Raw genomic sequence first — 20195 nt, forward strand, 5'->3', positions numbered from 1 at the left:
CATTCTGCATGTGGATGGCATCGCTAACATCCTACAGACACTGTCAGGTTAGCTCCTCCCCCACCGCCTCTCATGCACGTTAGATCTGGGCTGAGGGGAATCGCCCAGCATCCTTCAGCAAGGTACCCTCCTTGTCCTCCTCCCCCTCCGCCTCTAAATCTGGTTTTGTTTGGGGATTTGAGACTTTGATTCAAGTCTTATCCCCTAGCTCTGACCCTATCCTTAGGTGTCAAATTCTGTGGTTCTGACAGAAAACCCCAGATCACCTAGCTCCCGTTTCTCTCCCGTGGCTGATTCTTGGCCTGTGTCCTGGGCAGCCTCTGCCCTCCAGATTCCTGCCGTTAGCCCTCAGTTTTGTAACTCACTACAGTAGAGCAGCTTACTTACTGATCCTTGACAACTTTAGGAACAACACCGCAAATAAAAGTAAAACTTTTCACATTATTGAAAAAGATCACATTAATATTAAATAACTCAACCAATATTCCAATAAACTACTTTGTATTTGTTTGAATGATATTTAGAAATAAAAACTGTGTGGTACAATTTGCTTCTGTAAAGTACCAGGATTTGGTAAGAAGAAAATCACAGATGAATCAGGAATATAGTCTCCATTATAGGCCTACACACTTTCTCCTAATGTGACCCTCAGGAAGGATGGTGAGACACTACAGCAACAGGCGACACATTTCCATCCAAACTGCAACCTTCCTATACATGAGCATGACTGCAGTTGGACTGACATCCGAGGACAGATCATTTTCTGTGGCAGGGCCTATTGTGTGCTCTGTGAGATGTTTAACAGCATTCCTGCTGGCTTCTGCCCACCGAATGACAGTAGCACAAATTCGTCTGCGGGACAAATACAGCCACTGTCGAGAACGGTTGGTTCCCATGCTTGGGTGTGACTCAGACTACCAGTGACTGCTGAAGGACCATCATCCCATTCACACTCGCATGCCTGGTGCCTAGCACATTCCTGGAATAGAGTAGGCACTGAACAGATACTTTCAGAATAAATGTGTGTTAATTAACAAACTTTAAAAATTATCATCCATTTTGGGTGGATGCAAACTTAAATTACAATTTGGCATGCTAATTATTAAATGTATGGTCTTGGGCAAGTTAGTTAATTTCTTCATTTTTTAGTATCCTCACCTGTAAAATTGAAATGACTGTGTATAGTGCTATTGGGAGTATAACATCACAATTTGCATGTAAAAAGTGCAGTATAGAGTAGATAATCAATTTTATGTACTGCCTTTCTTTTAATAAGCAAACAGATCATTTCCAATTCCTTGCTCCATTCCTACCCCCTCAATTTCTCTTTAATTCTCCTTTGGCAAACTTAGTGCTGAATCTCACACGTTAGGAAGCTCTGATTTGTTAAGGGGGATTATACTCAGCAATTGCAGCTGCTATTCCATTTATGAAATCCCCAAATGGTACAGAGTCCCTTTTTCTATTAAGGTGGTAACTTAAAGAAAATCTCCAAAATTTACATGGATTAGAGATTTTCACCATCTACATCATTAACATTAAAAGTCATTAGAATTTATCTCAGTTTCATCTACCACACACAAATTGCAAATCAGTTAACTTTAAAACAGTTGCTCCATTATATTATTTTTCTAAAATTCTTAATATTTTTCCATTGAGATCAAGTAAATACGACCATGCCTAAATGCCATACCTCATAATCACTTTCCAAAAATTCGTGTAAGATCATTTCATAAATGAGTGGTTTCAGAACTGGATCCCCTCTTGGCAAATAAGGACTAATGGCCTAGGGAAGGAAAAGGGAAAAATCAAAACATAACAAAAATCTTTAAAAAGTGGTGAAACAAAACTATACTCTAATAATGCAGAAAACATAAAATTACATTTTCAATTTTAAAATTTAAGGCAACAAAGTACTTTAGGAAATTATTATAAGGAGGAAAAATTCAAATAAATTCAATTTTCTTATATCATAATTTTTTTATTTATTTTTATGTATCTATGAGGGATATGTATGCTTGAGTGAATAAATAAAAATTGCCTAGGGTAACCTGCACATCTCTGTTCTTTCTGTTGAATTAATGAAAATCTAAATAATAAGAGGGAGACAATGACAGAGATTATATTAAAAGGAGGATCAGCATGAGCACAGTCATTGGGCCATGAAAGCATACTCTGTATCCAGAGTAGTCACAGATGTGGAATGAGGTCATGGAAGGGAAATGAGGCTGGAGAGGAAGGTGAGGTGGGTCTTGAAAGGAGTTCAGATCTTATCACGTGGGTAGGAGGCAAACAACAGGTATTGGGGAAGTGAGAGCAGCACATTGATTTTTTAAACAGCTAACTCTGGGTCAGGGTTGCTGGTAGAACTATCAAGAGTTAAGGCAGCAGTAGCAGAAGGGAAGCGAGAGGCCCTATTGATACTCACAGGGTAAAACTGACAAGAATTGGAGATTAAATAGAATACGGAGAGTTAGGAGTTCACATCAAAACAGTGGCATTGAGCTACCAAGCAGGGAGGAATGGATATAACGTGATGTCATAAACACAGATTGAAAGGAGAATGACTGATTTGGGAAGAAAATGGAGTCACATTAATTTGAGTGATTATCAATAATATATAATACAGTAAAAAATGGCTACCACACACTTCTAACAGAGATAAGGTACTCAAAAGGGAGATCTAGGTGATGGAGGCACCTGGTAAACATGGCCACAGGACAGGGTAACACACTCCAGAAGCAGCCCGATAAACAGGAGGGGCAACGTCCTTGGTGGTTTCCCAAGGAGGAGAAAACATATGGGGCTGATCAGCTGAGTAACTGGGAATTTTTAAAAGAATATTCACAACGCTAAGAGCCCAATGAAAAGATCCCCACACGTTAAAGTTATTTTTTTTTTAATAAACAAATATAGGAATACTTTATTGATTTGATATTGTGCACCAAGTTGAAAGACTTTTAAAAAATGGCCCTGGCTGGTGTTGGTAAGTGGTTAGAGCATAGCCCCACACACTGAAGGGTCGCAGATTCCATTCCCGGTCAAAGGCATGTACCTGGGCTGCATATTCAATCCTCTGCCCAGACTGGGGCATCTGCAGGAGGAAACCAATCAATGTGTTTCTCTCTGATCGATGTTTCTCTCTCTCTCTTTCTCTCTCTCTCTCTCTCTATTTCTCTCTCTCTCTCTCTCTCTCTCATCATCTATATAGCTCCCTCCCACATTCCTCCCCCTACATCCTTTCTCCTTTCCTTACATCCCATTCTCTCTATAAAAACCACTGGAAAAAATATCCTTGGGTGAGGATGAACAAAACAAAACAAAACAAAATATTAAAAAATAAAGTATCAAAATTATTTGTTAGAGCTACACAGTCAAATTTTTCCATTTATTTTATAGCAAGTAAAATATCATTTTAAAAAGCATTAATCTTTAGTAAATTTGAAAAGAACACACACACAAAACACCCTCATGTAATAAAATCTACTGGATAAGACTATACCTACTTTTCACATCCATTAGAAAGAACATGACTAGCCCTGGCCAGGTGGCTTAGTTGGCTGGAGACTCACCCTGTGCACCAAGAGGTTGTGTGTTCAAATACCAGTCAGGGTACATAGACCTCAACTTTGGGTTCAATCCCCAGTGAGGGCCCATACAGGAGGCAATCAATTGATGCTTCTCTCATCAATGTTTCTCTCATTCTCTCCCCCTCCTCTCTCTCTCTAAAAACATAACCTCTCAGGAAGATTAAATAACAAAAACCACACTAAAAAACATAACTAGCCCTGGTTCAGTTGGTTAGAGTCATCCTGATTTGCCAAGGTTGAAGGTTCAATCCCCAGTCAGGGCACATACAAGAAACAATCAATGAATGCATAAATAAGTGGAACAAATCTTTTTCTCTCCCCTCTCTTCTCTCTAAAATCAATCAAGAATTTTTTTGTTTTTTTAAAAAAAAGGAATATGAAAACTTCATCTGAACACAGAACTGGAAGGGGATAAGAAAGTGAACACATCATTTATATATTACATGTTCATTTTTATACATATAATATATAAACTAACTTTTAAACTAATTTTGGAAAGTTTGACTTTTCTTCCTAGGTGAGATAATACTTCCTAATAAAGAAGTCACTATTAGTGTCTTAATTTTATTTCCATCTCAATAAAGACATACCTTGTTTTATTGCACTTAGCTTTATAGCACTTCACAGACATTGCAATTTTTAAAATATAAATTGAAGGCTTGTAGCAATCCTGCATGGACCAACTCAACTGAAACAATTTTGTCCAGCAGTCTCAGATGATGATTGGAATTTTTTTTTTTTAGCAATAAAGTATTTTTAAATGAAGATATGTGAACTTTTTGTTTTTTTTTAAAGATATAATGCTACTTCACATTTCATAAACTACAGTATAGTGTAAACAACTTTTGTATGCACTGGGAAATAAATTCATATGACTTGCTTTATTGAGATATCTGCTTTATTGCACTGGTCTGAAACCTATCTCACAATATCTCCGAGGCATACCTATATTAATATACTACATAAAAAAATTAAGAGTTAAAAAAATAAAGTTAGGCTTACCTTAAGCTGTCCAATTTCTTTAAATTTATAAACTTCATATTCCCAGAGTGCTGCATTTTTCCCAAGAATTTTCTGGCATTTGCTAGTAGCAAAAACATCCCAGAGAGAAAGAAAGTTTTAGTAAAAAGAAATAAACTGAGACAGAATAAATAGACATTTCCCCTCATGTTTTAAATGAATCTCTCATCTCAGAGTTTTGACAAAATTCTTTCTCAAGTGGCACTGATACTCACTTGTTTTGTATATATAAGGTTGATGAAAATCATAAAAATACACAATACTTATAAATAAAGATGAATACCTTTCAGAAGACTACATACAATGAGAGGTTTTTCTCATGACTTTCCTATTCTGAGTTTCCTGTTCATCAGATGAACACTGCTGATCTTGGGACCTTTCTTGCCTTGAAGAAATGTCACTGTACCCTGCAGTGCCAATTTAAGCCACTTCTTCAATGACTTTAAATAATGGACTACACAAGTAGACTTGAGAAAATTAGAATCCTGTCACAGTATCGTATATAATCTGGAGAAGTGTTCACGTATGAAGAAAACTTTACTCCATTTGCACATGAAAGAAACATCCGTCCCTAAATCTCAGGGGAGGAAAAGAAGGCCTGAAGGCTATCTTCCGGTCAGCCTTGTACACGCAGCCTGCAGAAGGGCATGTGCAAGACTTAGCCGCAGGCAAAGCCATTCCCATGGCTCACCCATACCATCACAGGGATGTTTTCTGCCTACCACACACCCCGGCAGACCAGGAGCCTGCAGTGTGATCATTTCCATTTAATTGCACCGTCTTGTTGAGAGACAATTCTGATTGAATTGTAAGCAGAGGCACTGACTGTCTTTATTCTACACTATCTTCTTCTCAAGTACACTGGTTTGGGTCCTGAAAATGAGAGGACCCAAAAAGAGCTTCCCTCCGGGGCAAAGGGCAGGTTTGTCTTCTGTCCAGTATAATAAAAGTAACATCTTCCTCTGAGGCCAAGGGGAGGCAAGCTTACTGCCCATTATAAAAGAATCAGACACCCTAAGTTCAGAGTCCCTCTCCTATCACATAGCCCACTGCCTGTGCAGGGTCACCTGGCCCTCTCTGCAGTGCAGTGGCATCTGGCACAAACGCTGGTATTAGGCTACTACTATTGCTCAGGCACCCCTGAAACTGTGACAGGGTAACCTGTTAGCTTATAAAAAGGATAAAATCTCAGGTTTGGCTCCGTGGTAGAGCGTCGGCCTGCAAACTGAAAGATCCCAGGTTCGATTCCAGTCAAGGGCATGTACCTTGGTTGCGGGCACATCCCCAGTAGGGGTTGTGCAAGAGGCAGCTGATTGATGATTCTCTCTCATTGATGTTTCTAACTCTCTACCCCTCTCTCTTCTGCTCTGTAAAAAATCAATAAAATATATTTTAAAAAATATCAGACTTTTCATGGCTTTTGACACCTTTATCATTAATGAGGTATTTGTTTGGTAAAAATTAGATAGTAGGTGGTTAAATAATTGTGTATCTATATATCTCATTGATGTTTCTAACTCTCTACCCCTCTCTCTTCTGCTCTGTAAAAAATCAATAAAATATATTTTAAAAAATATCAGACTTTTCATGGTTTTTGACACCTTTATCATTAAAGAGGTAAGTATTTGTTTGGTAAAAATTAGATAGTAGGTGGTTAAATAATTGTGTATCTATATATCTCAATTCATTCTGTGGTTAAAATCATGAATAGTCAAAAATTACCCATTAGGAAGATTAAATAAAAAACATCTGTCAACTGTAGAGAATGGCTTATTTTTACTGCTAACATTGACCAGTTCTATTTACATTAGCAAGTAAATGTCATTATTACCGTGCTGCTATGTCATACTCTCCTTTTTCCACCAGGTGGTTTATATATGCCAAGCCGATGTCCTAGAGAAAATTAAATGAACGAATTTCATAATTAACTGGAACAATTGAAAAGCTGAGTCTGTTTCTGAGGAGGCCATGACATTAGGGCCCTGTTAGCACTACTGACTGGAACCTATTTATACATCTTAGTTTGCTTTATGTAATTATGCTCTTTTTTTAAAAGCACATTTCTGTAATTATACTCATTCCCTTCCTAATCACCTTTAAATATACTTGTATTTTCACAAATTTTAGAATTTGCAAAGAGCTTTCATCTGTAAAATGTGAGCTACCTGTCTATGTCAAGTCTGAAGAAATGTTGTAAGTAAAACAAAATGACAGGACATCATATTAAAGGGAAATATTAAAAGTAATGTTCAAGTGAAAATAAGACCCCCAAAATATGTAATTCAAACCTTTGAGTTTACAAATGAGGAAACTGGGTTTCCAGATGAATAAACATGAATATTCTAACTGGATTCACTCTCTCTCCTCCAACCCCTTTCTCTTTCTCTTGTTCTCTCTTTTTTTGAATGGCATCACCATCCACCAGCCAAAGCCTGGGAGTCAGCCTACATTTCTTGCTCTCACTTCGCTATGCACACAGAGCCAGTCACCAAAACCCCAGAGTCTAGTTGACCATGTCTTCCATCTATCTTCACCACTCCATTCCTCTCAACTCTGCAGGTCTCATCACTTCCACCTCCACACCAAGAAGGGAATCACACCTCATTGGTTCCCATCTCAGCTGGCCTCCCTCTGGCCCCCATCTCCAACAGAGAATCTTTCTAACAAGCAAATGCGATGAGGCACTGAAAGCTCAACCTGTCTTCTAGAGACTCCAAAACAAGGCCAAGCTCCTCATTCCACATGGCCCTTCCGAATCAGACTCTTCCTATGAATAAGCCCCTCACTGCTCCACATAACCAAGCAGGCCAAGCAGTTTCACCATCACATATATTATTGGTTGGAACATCTTCTGCCTCATTTCTAGATAATCCCTGCTTCTTCTCCACAATTTTGAATAATAATAATAAAAAGATGCTCTAGTTCTTTCTCTGTTTAGTTCCTGAGTTGTTTTTTTTTTTTGCTTGTACATTTTTGAGAATTAGGCCTTTATGTGACGTTTTATAGAGAAGTTTAAGGTAGGAGAAATATGGTCAAAAGGAATTTGTGCTGAAAACAAGCAGCCATAAAAGACTAAGTTTCCAGCCTTTCTCTGTAAATAGGAGTCCTGGGCTAGATGGTCTCTAGGGACACTTCACACTCAGAGGATAAGATTTGTTTTCTGCTTTCCTTCTGCACATTCACTGTCACAGTTAGCAAAGAAATAGGCTTTCAGTCACTATATTTTTCCAGAGTCCAAATGTAATAAAAATGTATTTGATGTCCTAGATTAGTCTCCATAACAAAATCAATTGAGTCTGTTATTATGGAAACACTGAAGCAATCCACTTTCATGAAACTGCTCTTGATACATTTTGTGATAATGTGATTTTACCTGACTTAAAGAAATCTCACCACACATAACTGGAAAGCTTTGTATTTAGAATGTATTTCATAAATCCGGTTTCCAAATTACCTACAACTACCTCCTAGCAGGTGTTCAAGTCTCTTGTTTACAAGCAGAAACTGATTCAATAAAATGAAATATTTTGATCTTACAGGTTGGAGAATTAGTTTGAAAGAAATTCTCAAAAGGCAGAAAGAATCAGTTCTTTTTAAATTACTTTCAATTTCATCATAACTTATTGAAAGGTAAAGCTATATTTCAAATAATAAAATTACTCACTTACCAGAATCTTATGTCTTTTAATGTTCTTTTGACTAATTTCAGCTGCCATCAAAGCTTCCTATATTTACATGAGCATGATAAGAGGAGGAGGAAAAATGGGAGAAAGTGAGAAAGACAGGGGGTTATAAATACTACATTTATTATGTTTTAAGAGTTCTACACTACATAAATAAAGCCCCATTTTCCTGCAGCTTTTGCTTCTAGCATAGGAATTGCTAATGTTATGGCTGAATGAACCTCACTGCATTCAAACTCAAACAAAGCAGCCAACCAAAATGCAGACTCCTCGTATTTCCAGCTGAATTCATTTCCACATTAGGATATTAGAATTACTTTGCAGGCAGAAAGCAAAATGTAACTACAGCTCCCAGGTTCAAACAAAAAAAGCCATCTGTCATTCTAAATCTGTATGAGTTATACTAACAAAGGGATATTTTTCCTTTGTGAAACATAAAAAGTAAACTATATGCATATGCTTAGGTATATCTACAAATAACATTTTGCAACTCTCTGACTTAATTTTTATTCTGTTAAGTTTATAATGATTAACACAAATGTTTAAAACACAGAATTATTTCTTTAAGAAACTACTGGAGCTAAAGCAATAAGGTATAAACTTAGTATCAATGTCTGAACTCTAAATAGTTTATAAGTTAAAAACATTTTCCCCCAAATCCTTTCAGGTGGTTACAAACTTAAAAGCAACACACTAGTATAAATAGATTATGTTTGTTTGTTTTTAGCTGATTAGTATAAAAACCCATCCAGAGAGTTTCTATAACTAAACCTACACAAAAATGGCTTTCTGGTTACTGAGGTTAAAATTCAGGTTCTTATCCTTTAAAATTAATCTGAACTCATCGAAGAGGATAGTTCAACCAACCTAAGTGAGCATTAACTTAACAGCTTTACTTATATATATGAAATAAGCACCAAAGGAATGATTCCACGAAAAAATCCAAACAGACAATTCTAAAATACTAGCTCTATTTTATTTCTCTTGAATAAGCACAAAATAAACACTTCAACAGGCTGGGTGAAACCCCTTCCCTCCCTCCATTACCAACTCCTCTTCCATTAAACAGTAAAGCTAGTTAACCTCCTTGTGATCTTTTTCCCAAAACATTTCTAAAAAGGAATATTGGAAAGTTATTAGCCTCCAACATGTTTTCTAGCACAGGGCATTCTAATTCACCCACATCAAAGATTTATCACGGAAACCTTTTATCTTCTATGCTACAGATGTGCCAATACTTTCAAGAAAGTGAAATCAAAACTACCTCATATTTCTTCTTTTCAAGGAGCCAATCAATGTGGTCATCTTGGTCCCGCTCCTTCGCTACCACGACATCTCTTGGACTCACGATGTAAAAGAGGGATTCCCCTTCAGAATACTCTGTGGGTGAGAGAGAGGGGGACATCTGAGCAACTCAACAGCAGAAACCTGGGCAGTGGTTTTAAGGGAGTTGGTTAGGCAACCCAACTTAGTAAGCATGAACAGAAAACTCGACACCTTTGGTTGTGCATTTGGTTTTGATTGAAGGTAGGGGTGGGACAAGGTAGAGAATGATAGAATATATCCTAGTGCTTTAAAAAATACTCAATTGTAAAACTATTTGGAAGGAAAAAAGAAAGGGAAGGAGAAGGAAAGGAAGGAAGGTAAGGAGGAGAGAAATGCCAAAAACCTTTTTTAAAAATAAGGTGAGTTTAAAATTCTGTGTTTAATATATTCTGACTTCAGCTGAAAGGTAATGTTCAAAATTCTCCATGTCTACTGCATATCAGAACTCATGAACTGTATATAAACTTTATTAATGGCCATTTACAGCACTGTCCTATTTTTATAGAACAACCACACCCCATAGTCTGCAATAAATGTTTCCTCCTCATCAAGGTCAAGGCCATCTAAAGCATAAGTGACAGATGCCCCGAGCCCTGGAGATATAATCTGTCATTTCAGCATGTTGTGCACAATGCCGATTATGAGGGTTTCCTGCAGAATTCAATTATAAGACTTGTTCTCAACGGGTTCTAAGTGTGCAGCAGAGTTTGCTTGGAGCAAAATACCTAGATTGGACACTCCGCTGTGAGTCACGTTCGCTTTTTGCCAAGTCCAGAATACTCGCCTCACACTTCTCAGATGATCAGGGGATTCATATAAGAAACCTCAAACATGTATAGAGTATTTCTTCATTTGCTTTGGTTCAAATGAGAACTAAAAATATCACACAAAAATGTCAATTGTCTTTAAAGCAGAACTTCTTGAAAGCCTAAGCTGTTCTACTTTCATCAATGCGTTTTTGAAGGATGTGATAATACCCAAACACAGATGCCTCTGGTATGACTAACCAGCAGTTTTTCCCTTTATTTGTGAGCAGTGACTGACTATGTTCCTTTATCCACTCAGCAAATACTCAGTGAATCCCTAGTAAGTGCCGGGCACTCTGCTAGGCTCTGAGTGTTTGGTGACAAACAGAAAGATAACCTCTCGGCCATCCCAGAGCACACCGTCTATGGACATAAAGTTGAGAGTAATTAGAACATGCTGCTTGACATCAATGTAGGGTAGGTGTCACTTTAAATAGTTTGGGCCATAGATCAAGTATAAACACAAAGACCCCAGAGCCTACTCACCTCCATCCTGGCCCCATCATTTCCCCTCCCCCTTCCTTCTGCTGCTGAGGGAGCTCAAGCGAGTTCCGTAGTGTCTCTCAGCCTTGATGCCCACATTTGCAACCTAAGATGCCTGCCTAGTTATTCTCTAAGATCCTTTCAGCACCTCAATTTAAATTCCTGTTGTGCTACTCGAGTGGAAGGGGTGGAGGGTGCTGGATATAAATGCAAGCAATATGATGAGTCAGCCCCTCCATCTTTCTCACCTAAGTGATAATCCCGACATTCGTTTTCCTGGAAGCCTCTCACTGTCAGAGCATCAGAAGAGATCTCTTCACAGGCTTCAGAGAGTGGCTGGATAATATCCAACCTGGGCCGGGCACAGTATTCTCTTTCCTAAGGGCAAAAAGGAGAATGGAAAAAGCTCATTTGAATGACAGCTATAATATACAAATTATGCCAATTAAATTTAGCTAGCCATAATTAAATGCCTTGGTTTTATCATTTCGGCACAGATCGAAGACCTTCTAGCCACCTGACACAGATAGCCTCAGAGCTGTGTTTTATTTTCCAACCTTTCCATAGGATAAACAGGACAGGTACTACTGTGCCATGCCAGCAGCCCACAAGTGCAGCCCACTCAACGCCACGGCAACCACAGCCTTAGACCACTTTGTTACACCTCTTCAGCACCAATAAAATGCAAGCAGAGTACAAATAATATTACCAACTGCTCCATTATCCAAATTGCTGCCACTACTGGTAATGCTGAAAATAAAAAGTCAGAGATTAAGAGTTACGTCTGAAGCAGGACTGGCTGAGATGATGACAATGTTCCCTATCCGCTATGTCCCATGTGACAGGCGTGATCACTGGTGCCTACTGAACACCTGAGAGATGACTTCAGTGACGGAGAACTGAGTTTTAAATATATTTAGTTTTAATTAATTTAAATTTAGTACTTAGTTTAAATATCTGGTTAGCGACATACAGTTTTTGGACAGTGCAGTTCTAGATCAAGACAGAAGGGGAAAAGGTGATTGACTGAGGGCCTCTGACAGCTCCACTCACCTAATGTGATTATACTAGTACAAAGACTATTCTCAGGGAGTTCTTAAATTACCCCTTAGTAAGTAATATTGTTCCTAATTTTACAGATAAAGAAACTGAGGATCAAAAGATTTACTAAACTGAAACTGGTTTGGCTCAGTGGATAGAGCATGGGCCTGCAGATTGAAAGGTCCCAGGTTAGATTCTGGTCAAGGGCATGTACTTTGGTTGCAGGCACATTCCCAGTAGGGGGTGTGCAAGAGGCAGCTGATTGATGATTCTCTCTCATCAATGATTCTAACTCACTCTCTCTCTTACTCTCTGTAAAAAATCAATGAAATATATTTAAAAAAAGATTTACTAAGATAAAAATTACATAAGTCAGTGATGAAACTGGGTTTGTAAAAAAAAACACTGGGACTTATGGTAAACCGTGGATTTCAAACCCAGTTTGTTTTACTTTGAAGTTCATGATGTGGGGCGTTCAGCATACGGATACAACAGACACCTGACCCCTCTCCGAAGCAACAAGGCCTGCTGCAGCGTGGCTCAATGAAACAGGAGGGACGTCCAGGCCGCCACCAGCTCTCAGGCTCCCCAGGTAAACAGTGAGCCTCGAGGATTCCTCTGATCGATTCTGTTAGGTTAACTGAGAAGCAATTACATTAGCTATGCCCCTCATACACTGAAAACATCCCAAAAATAAAAGAGCAACTATAAAAGATCAATCAGTAGAGAAAAACAACAACAGTGAACACAGAGCATAATTTATCAGATCTGTGGCTAAATGAGAATTATCTCAATTTTGAAACAAAAAAAGTGAAGTGAAAAGTTGAAAGATGTGAATATTTAAAAAAAATTTAATTGCTGTAACAAAGTAAAAAATAGCAAAATAAAAAAATATATTTGAATCAAATAATAGTAAAAGAAAACTGCCTTGCTATACCAGATAAAGAGCTCCTTTATACTAGTATGTGTAAGAAAACCATGAACAATGTGATTCATCGCCTTGTTTGATAACCATTGTTCACTGGCCAAACAAACTCTGCTTATCTGTGAACTTCCTAGAAGCAGAAATTTGGTCCTCAGTTTATTGTAAAGGATTTTAACCCCCAATGCTTACCACAATTCTTACCACAAATGTCCTTTATTATTGAACAAAAGAAAAATAAAACATTAAGGGAATAGCTAAATAAATTGGGGTATATCAACCAGATAAAATAGTACACAATCACTATTATATAATAAAAGGGAAATAAGCAAATTGGCAGAATGAGTGGGAATGGCCAGTCGCTATGACACGCACTAACCACCAGGGGGTAGACACTCAATGCAGGAGCTGCGCCCTGGTGGTCAGTGCAAGTCCAAATGGGGAGCACTGCTTAGCCAGAAGCCGACTCATGTCTGTACAGTGCAGCCTCTCCCTCCTCTGTGGCAGCGCTAAGGATGTCCGACCAATGGCTTAGGCCCGCTCCCTGCCTGCCGGAGGGAGGTCTGACTGCCAGCTTAGGCCCGCTCCCATGGGGGGAGGGCCTAAGCCATTAGTCAGATATCCCCCAAGAGGCTTGGACTGCAAGAGGGTGCAGGTCAGGTGGAGCACCCCCCCCCCCCCCCCCCCCGTGCACAAATTTTCATGCACTGAGCGTCTAGTAAGAGATATGATGGAAGACTCCATGACCACATGGAGAGAGAATGGAATAAGAACCCGAAAAATATGGCAATAAGGAATAGTGTGTAACTGACTGCAACTGTATGGAAAAAAATGCACACATGTAAAAAGAAAGCCATGTTGGGGGATACTATATTGAGTGATATAAAAACGAATTTTAATGCTGCAGTTAAGCGATCTTTTTGATATGGAATAAAAGGTTGGGTGGGGGATTATTGGCCCCAAGCTGCTCCTTGATTACTTTTGCCTTAATTTTATCAGTTTATTCTTTGTATAAGGATTTAAGGTGTTCTTTGGTGTTATATAAAATGAATATAATGACACACACATTTTTAAGCCATTTGCAAGACCCTCACTTCTTTCTCTGAAAAAATTTCATTTTCTAATTTGCTCTATATGGTTGCCCTTTCTTTGCTTTTACTCCTTTCCAATACTCTCTTTTATTAACAAAGGTTCCCTCTCTTTCTTTTTTTGGCCACTTGTTTATTAGGTTTTCCCTTTTTCACTTTACTACTCCTTTCCTTATGTCTTTCAATCACATTCTCAATCCTCCCCACATTCCTCATCAAAAAGTAGCGTATTTATTCCCACCACTTTTATTTAAAAAATAAATAAATAAACTGATGTCCTGCAACAGAGCTAGAAGCCAGCCCTATTGATTTTAGCAGGTTTGAGCGTTCACTTAAGCCTACAACTTAAGCCATTGCCTAGCAACACGGGTACCCAGCATTTCAGGTTACTATAGCGACGGCTTCCTGATGCAAGTGCTAGCTCAGAGAAACGCTTGAGAGCAGCTACCACTTCAAAACCGGGGCTCCCAGGGTTTTTCTCCCCACTTTATTCCTTGGCATTTGAAAAGGGGGAAAAGAACGGAGAGGATACAGAAAAGAAGAGCCTGTAAACTGCAAAGGACTAGATAATCAATTGCTATTTCTTTTATATACAGCATCAAAACGAAATCCTTTATAACAAGCTTTCCTTGTTTATGCCTTGAAGCCACCCCTTCCCCTTCCTGACAGGACCCCTGGACTCTGACATAAAGACAAGCTGGGTGTGGGGCCGACCTGGCCTTCAAAGAGAGGCTGAGTGTGCACGCCCCTCCCTGCCGGGACCAAGCAAAAGGCTTCCTTCCAAAGTCACGGATCCCAAAATCTCGATTCTTTGCGACTTCTTATTCAGCCATACATTTCATACCACCGCTTGCATGGATAGCTGAGACTTAGCAACAGTCTGTTTCAAAGCCGGAATCAAGCTGCTCAGAACCACTAGGCCGCTGAGAAGTAGACAAATATGTCTGGACCACAGGAAATAATGAACTGCCCTCTCCGTAATTCCCTCTGACCACAGGGGCCCTGTTGCTGCAGATCAACGTCACTGCTGTCATTTCTGGTAATGCACAGTGTCAGCTTAGCTTCTTCGCCTTTCAGGAAGAGGAATCCTTCATTCCTTTCGATTAAAATACCGAGAGAGGTGGGGGAAAAAAGGACTCCCCTTTGCTCATCAGAACGAACAAAGGCAGGCAATGAGTGGGAGCTTCTGAAAGGCAGAGACGTTAGGTCTACAGGGAGATCTCTGCCGACCTTATTTGATAAGTCAGGAGGTTCTGCTCAGACTATAGCAGAGCCCTTTCACGGACAACCTGATCTCGGTACTCTGCTGAAAATGAACCCACTCTTCCCGCTGCATTTGAAGTGAAATAAATTACCGTTTTTTCTGAAACCTCCTTCACGTAGGAAAGCACAACAAGCTGATCACAGAGAGGCGCAAGACCACTGATGTAGAATTCGGTCTCAAACTGGGACACTGCAAACAAAAGGGATAAAAGACTCATCAGTAAGCAGCACATAAAGGAGGGATGCATGGGCTCTGAATTCCAGATGCACTCATTTTAGAAATCTAACACAAAGGGGCACAGACATGCCTTCAGTAGCAGAAGAGGATATCTGAAAACCTCACCTGAAAATTTATATCGCAAACAAAAAACAAACCTGATCGTAACAGCAGCATGAATGGTCAAATGTGACACAGTGCCCACCTAGTTTAAAAATGACAGTTAAATCCCATGAAAACCCAATGTAAACTACTAATAGCAATAATAATTTTTTTAAAATGCCTGAGTTTGCCCAAACCGGTTTGGCTCAGTGGTAGAGTGTCGGCCTGCGAATTGAAGGGTCCCGGGTTCAATTCCGGTCAAGGGCATGTACCTTGGTTGTAGGCACATCTCCAGTAGGGGGTGTGCAAGAGGCAGCTGGTCGATGATTCTCTCTCATCGATGTTTCTAACTCTCTATCCCTCTCTCTTCCTCTCTGTAAAAAATCAATAAAATATATTTTTAAAAAATGCCTGAGTTTTTCACAGTTAGGGCATTACAGGTGTATAATGATCACAAGGAAAGCTATTTGTAATTGGGAAACTACAATTCTTTTTTTCAAACACTTAATAGAAATTTTATTTAAAGATTTAAAAGGAGCAAAGGGTGTAAAAATATAAATTACATGATAAAACTATTGTTTATATGAAACAAAGGTCAGAGGAAATAAATTCCATTCTCCTTTTTAAAGACAGTCTTTAAAATTAAGGGTTACCACATCTATAAGAAATAAATGGTGAAAGGATTAAGACGTACAGATTGGTAGTTACAAAATAGTCAGGATGTAAAAGTACAGCATAGGGAATAGAGTCAATAATATTGCAATAACCACTTATGGTGCCAGGAGGATCACTTTGTAAAGTACTGCCTAAACTATTGCTAATTCCCAATTTGTAAAATGTCAATTTGTAAGATTTAGTACTTAACAAATTAGCATTTATTACAGTACATGAAATTAAGAAGTAAAATAGACATGTACTTCTACACATCTTTTCTTGCTTTCTTATAGTACTTAGCTGTAAAAAAGAAAAGAAATGTTACCCTTTGCAACAGCCACAAAAATTAATATCCCACAGAGAGGAAAAGCTTTTTGTGTTTTTGAGATTCTGACTTATTAGGAAGAGTTAAAACATCTGGCATCTAAGAAATGTAGAGTCACAGAACTTCTTTAATCTCAATGTTGGTCTTGCCTCATTTACTAGAGAATAGCAGATCACACTGTTCAGGGCTAAAGCAAATTGTAATCCAGACCTCCTAATATGTCCCTTTTTCCTTTATCCTAGTTAAGGACTCTTATCTAAACCACTTGGCCTCCTGCTGTGGAAATGGCTTATATTATTAAAGGTTTCCTCTCAAGGGGGAAAAATATGGTACTTAACCACTGACCATAGTACTAAAATGTCAGTAATGTGATATTGTATTTCTCATCAGTTGTTGTACAGATGAACTTCACTTTAATAACGTAATCCCAGGGCTCCAGGGCCAATCCTGGGTCAGCTACTAGTGATCACAGGGCTGGGTGGAAGTTTGCATGGTGATTTAGCGAGCCCCTATTATTTGCCAAGTAGGGGTGACAGGCATTATTTAGGTCATATCTAATTCTCACAAAGGTAGGTGTTATCACCTCCAGGCTTTTCTGGCTTGGGACGGTGTAGTAACCTTAACAAGAAGATTCTACCCATTTTAATGCCATGCTAGAAAGATGGTGGCCAAGTTATTTATGTCCCTAAGCCCCATTTTTCTTCATCTATAGCATGAGAAACATACTACCTGCCCTTTGAATGGGAGCTGAGAGAGGGATGTAAACTAATGCAGGTAAGGCATATAGCACAATGCCCATACCTACTATGTGAGCAATAAACATCAACTAATGAGATATCAACAACATTTTTGTCCTTCCCCGGAAATTTTTACATCTTTAAAAATTCCCAGATGCCCTGGCTGGTTTGGGTAGAGCGTTGGGCCTGTGGACTGAAGGGTCCAGAGCACATGCCTGGTTCAGGCTAACTTCCCAGTGGGGGGCTTGCAGGAGGCATCTGATCAATGATTCTCATCATTGATGTTTCTATCTAACTCTCTCCATTCCTCTCTGAAATCAATAAAAACATATTTTTAAAAAATTCCCAGAGTTCTTGTTGTCTTTGTCGTCGTCGTCCTCTTCTTCTTCTTCTTCTTCTTCTTCTTCTTCTTCTTCTTCTTCTTCTTCTTCTTCTTCAACAACTCATCTGTACTTAAAATATTCTAATATATCTCTCTCAGGACACTATGTACTGAGATGTTCAAAGGTTTTCTTTTTTTTTTTTTTTTTTTTTTCTCCCTGGTAGAGCACAACAGGATAGAAGATAGAGATAATAAAGTAATTATCTTTATCCTGGTGTTATCAGTCTTCTATATTATCTTGTTTCTCAGTTTTTTTCAGAACCTTATATTCTGTATATATCTATTCTGTATATATTTATCCTTCTAAGGCAAAACATTATTAAAACCCTTCCACCAACATCTGACTACAAATAAAAAACATCCCAGATTTAAATGCCGTAACTATATTTGCCATGTAATATGTCTTTCAATTTTTAGAAATATAGTCGTTGGAAATGATTTATCTCAGTTTCACTTTGTTATAATGATCCATCAAATTTACATTCCCCATTTATCACCCAACAGGTAAATGAAATTTTCAGCTAACTTGTAAGATAGCAAAAATTTTCTTGCCACACAAATACTAGTATGTCTCCTATTGCTCTCAGTTGCAAGTAATAAAAAAATAGTGTTTACTATATCTATTTAATTGACAAAAGTCTGTCCATTTTCAGGCTTTCTATCTAAATAACTTTTGCACTAAGTTATAAAACTAAGTTGAAGAAGTAAATTGCATGTCACCCTTGCCATTCTTCTGAACAGCTCTTTCCCAGAGTCACTGATTCATTCAGCCCGATATCATTTAGCACCTTCTGTGTGCCAGGGCCCTGAGATACAAACACTGAGCAAAGACAGACCAAGTGTGTACTCTGAAGGAGACTATAATTTTGTGCAAAAGACAGATAGGCAATGAATAATCACATGACTGCTGCAACAGAAACAAGTGGTAAAAAGAGGAACGTTCCACATGTCCATAATGGGGGGATGTGACGTAGTTAGGGAGGCCCAGGGGGCTTTCCCAGGAAAGCAATACTTGACCTGAGGTGTGATTAAGGATGATACAAAGTCAATGAAGTAAAGAAGCCAGAGGAGCATTCTACACAGAGGGGAGGAAGGAGCATGGGGAGGTGTAAGGGGCCAGTGTAGCTGCAGCACAGGTCCCTGTGGTCATGTCTCAGAGTTGCATTTTTATCCTAAGAACAACGGGAGGAGACTGAGGGTGGTGACACGATCTGATTTGTAATCTTACTGCACGGAAGAGACTAGATTACAGTGATTCACAGGGGACGGAGAGTTAGGAGGCTACTGCAGTGATCCAGAAAAGGGATGATGGCAGTTTGGACCAGAGCAGTAATGATGAAAATTAATATTCAGAATACACACGTTGACAGGACCAGAGGCCAGTACTGTGTTATGCGTTGTGCACATATTAACTCGTGGAATTCTCACAAACAATATGTGAGACACGGATTCTTTCCCACAATTTACGGATGAGGATATTGAGGTAGGTAAGAATTTGTTCCAAATCTAGGTAGCAGGCAGAATCAGAGCCCAGTTATTCAACTCCAAAGCCAACTATTCAATACAAAGTTCTTGTGTAAAAATAAGAAATATGGTTAGGAAAGAAAGGGTCTCTGTAATGAAGTTTCAACACTTAAAACAAAAGCTCCTTGACCAGTTTCATCACAGTCACAAGCGCTAAGGCTTGAAGAAGAACGTAGTCTTAGGACCCTTAGCAAAACAGTCTCCTTTGCGGTTTTATACTCATGGAAGGCTTACCTATTTCAACATATCGGCTTGGCAAGTCCCTCATTTCACTGGCGTGCCGTTCCTTCACTGAGCATATCTAGAAAATGAAATCACAGGTTATTTTACACACTTGATGAAAAACTCTTTCTAACATGTCATTCACTATATGATACTTAAATTAACCATGCAGTACTGGAAATGGAGTGCATACAATCTACCCACTGACTTAAGTGACAAAAATTAATCTCCACGATAGATAACAACTGTTACTTATATATTGAATACTTCAACATTTTATTCTTCAATAAAGTCTTACTCCAAAGCAAAGAAAGGAAGAAAACTATGAGATAGTTTTAACATGTTTCCGATGGCCCACTCTTTCCAATTCTACTTAAGAGCCACTTCTGTCATCAGACAAATAAAGCTCTGGCACAAGCACATATTCAAGGAAGGCCAATGGCTCTTTTGGGCAACATTCGTACTAGGTCTTGTGTTTCTGATTACATATTGGTGATATATTTTACTGTTGCTAAGTAATACTTTGTGAAAGTGGCACAGACTCTTCTTCTTTTGAGTATATTAAAATCAATGTGTTATATAATTTAAATCAGGTAAATCACAGCCTGGCCCAGGCCTGTTTTTTTTTGTATTGTTTTGTTTTGTTTTGTTTTTCAGATCTGTAAGCTAAACATAGTTTTTACATTTTTAAAGGAAAAGAAAGGGAGGGAAGGGAATATTCAGCAGAAAAAAAATGTACCTTAATACATAATGCTAGTCTTTCACAGAAAGTTCCCTATTTTAAATTATATGTATACAATTTGTGTGTGT

At 38.6% G+C, this 20195-nt stretch overlaps 1 protein-coding gene across 2 annotated transcripts in view; it reads right to left on the bottom strand.

Moving 5' to 3' along the window:
- Positions 1–20195, bottom strand: part of VPS41 (VPS41 subunit of HOPS complex) — a 113198-nt gene that overhangs the window by 26284 nt on the left and 66719 nt on the right. For both annotated transcript variants that reach the window (XM_036429762.2, XM_045578601.1), the window contains exons 10-17: positions 19398–19464; positions 15315–15412; positions 11157–11286; positions 9558–9673; positions 8279–8335; positions 6442–6503; positions 4593–4674; positions 1694–1786 (exon numbers count right to left, since the gene is read on the bottom strand). In XM_036429762.2, the coding sequence (XP_036285655.1) occupies positions 1694–1786; positions 4593–4674; positions 6442–6503; positions 8279–8335; positions 9558–9673; positions 11157–11286; positions 15315–15412; positions 19398–19464 (705 nt within the window). The remainder of the gene's footprint in view (positions 1–1693; positions 1787–4592; positions 4675–6441; positions 6504–8278; positions 8336–9557; positions 9674–11156; positions 11287–15314; positions 15413–19397; positions 19465–20195) is intronic.

This window comes from Pipistrellus kuhlii, unplaced genomic scaffold (genome assembly GCF_014108245.1).
Source record: "Pipistrellus kuhlii isolate mPipKuh1 unplaced genomic scaffold, mPipKuh1.p scaffold_m20_p_10, whole genome shotgun sequence".
NCBI lineage: Eukaryota > Metazoa > Chordata > Mammalia > Chiroptera > Vespertilionidae > Pipistrellus > Pipistrellus kuhlii.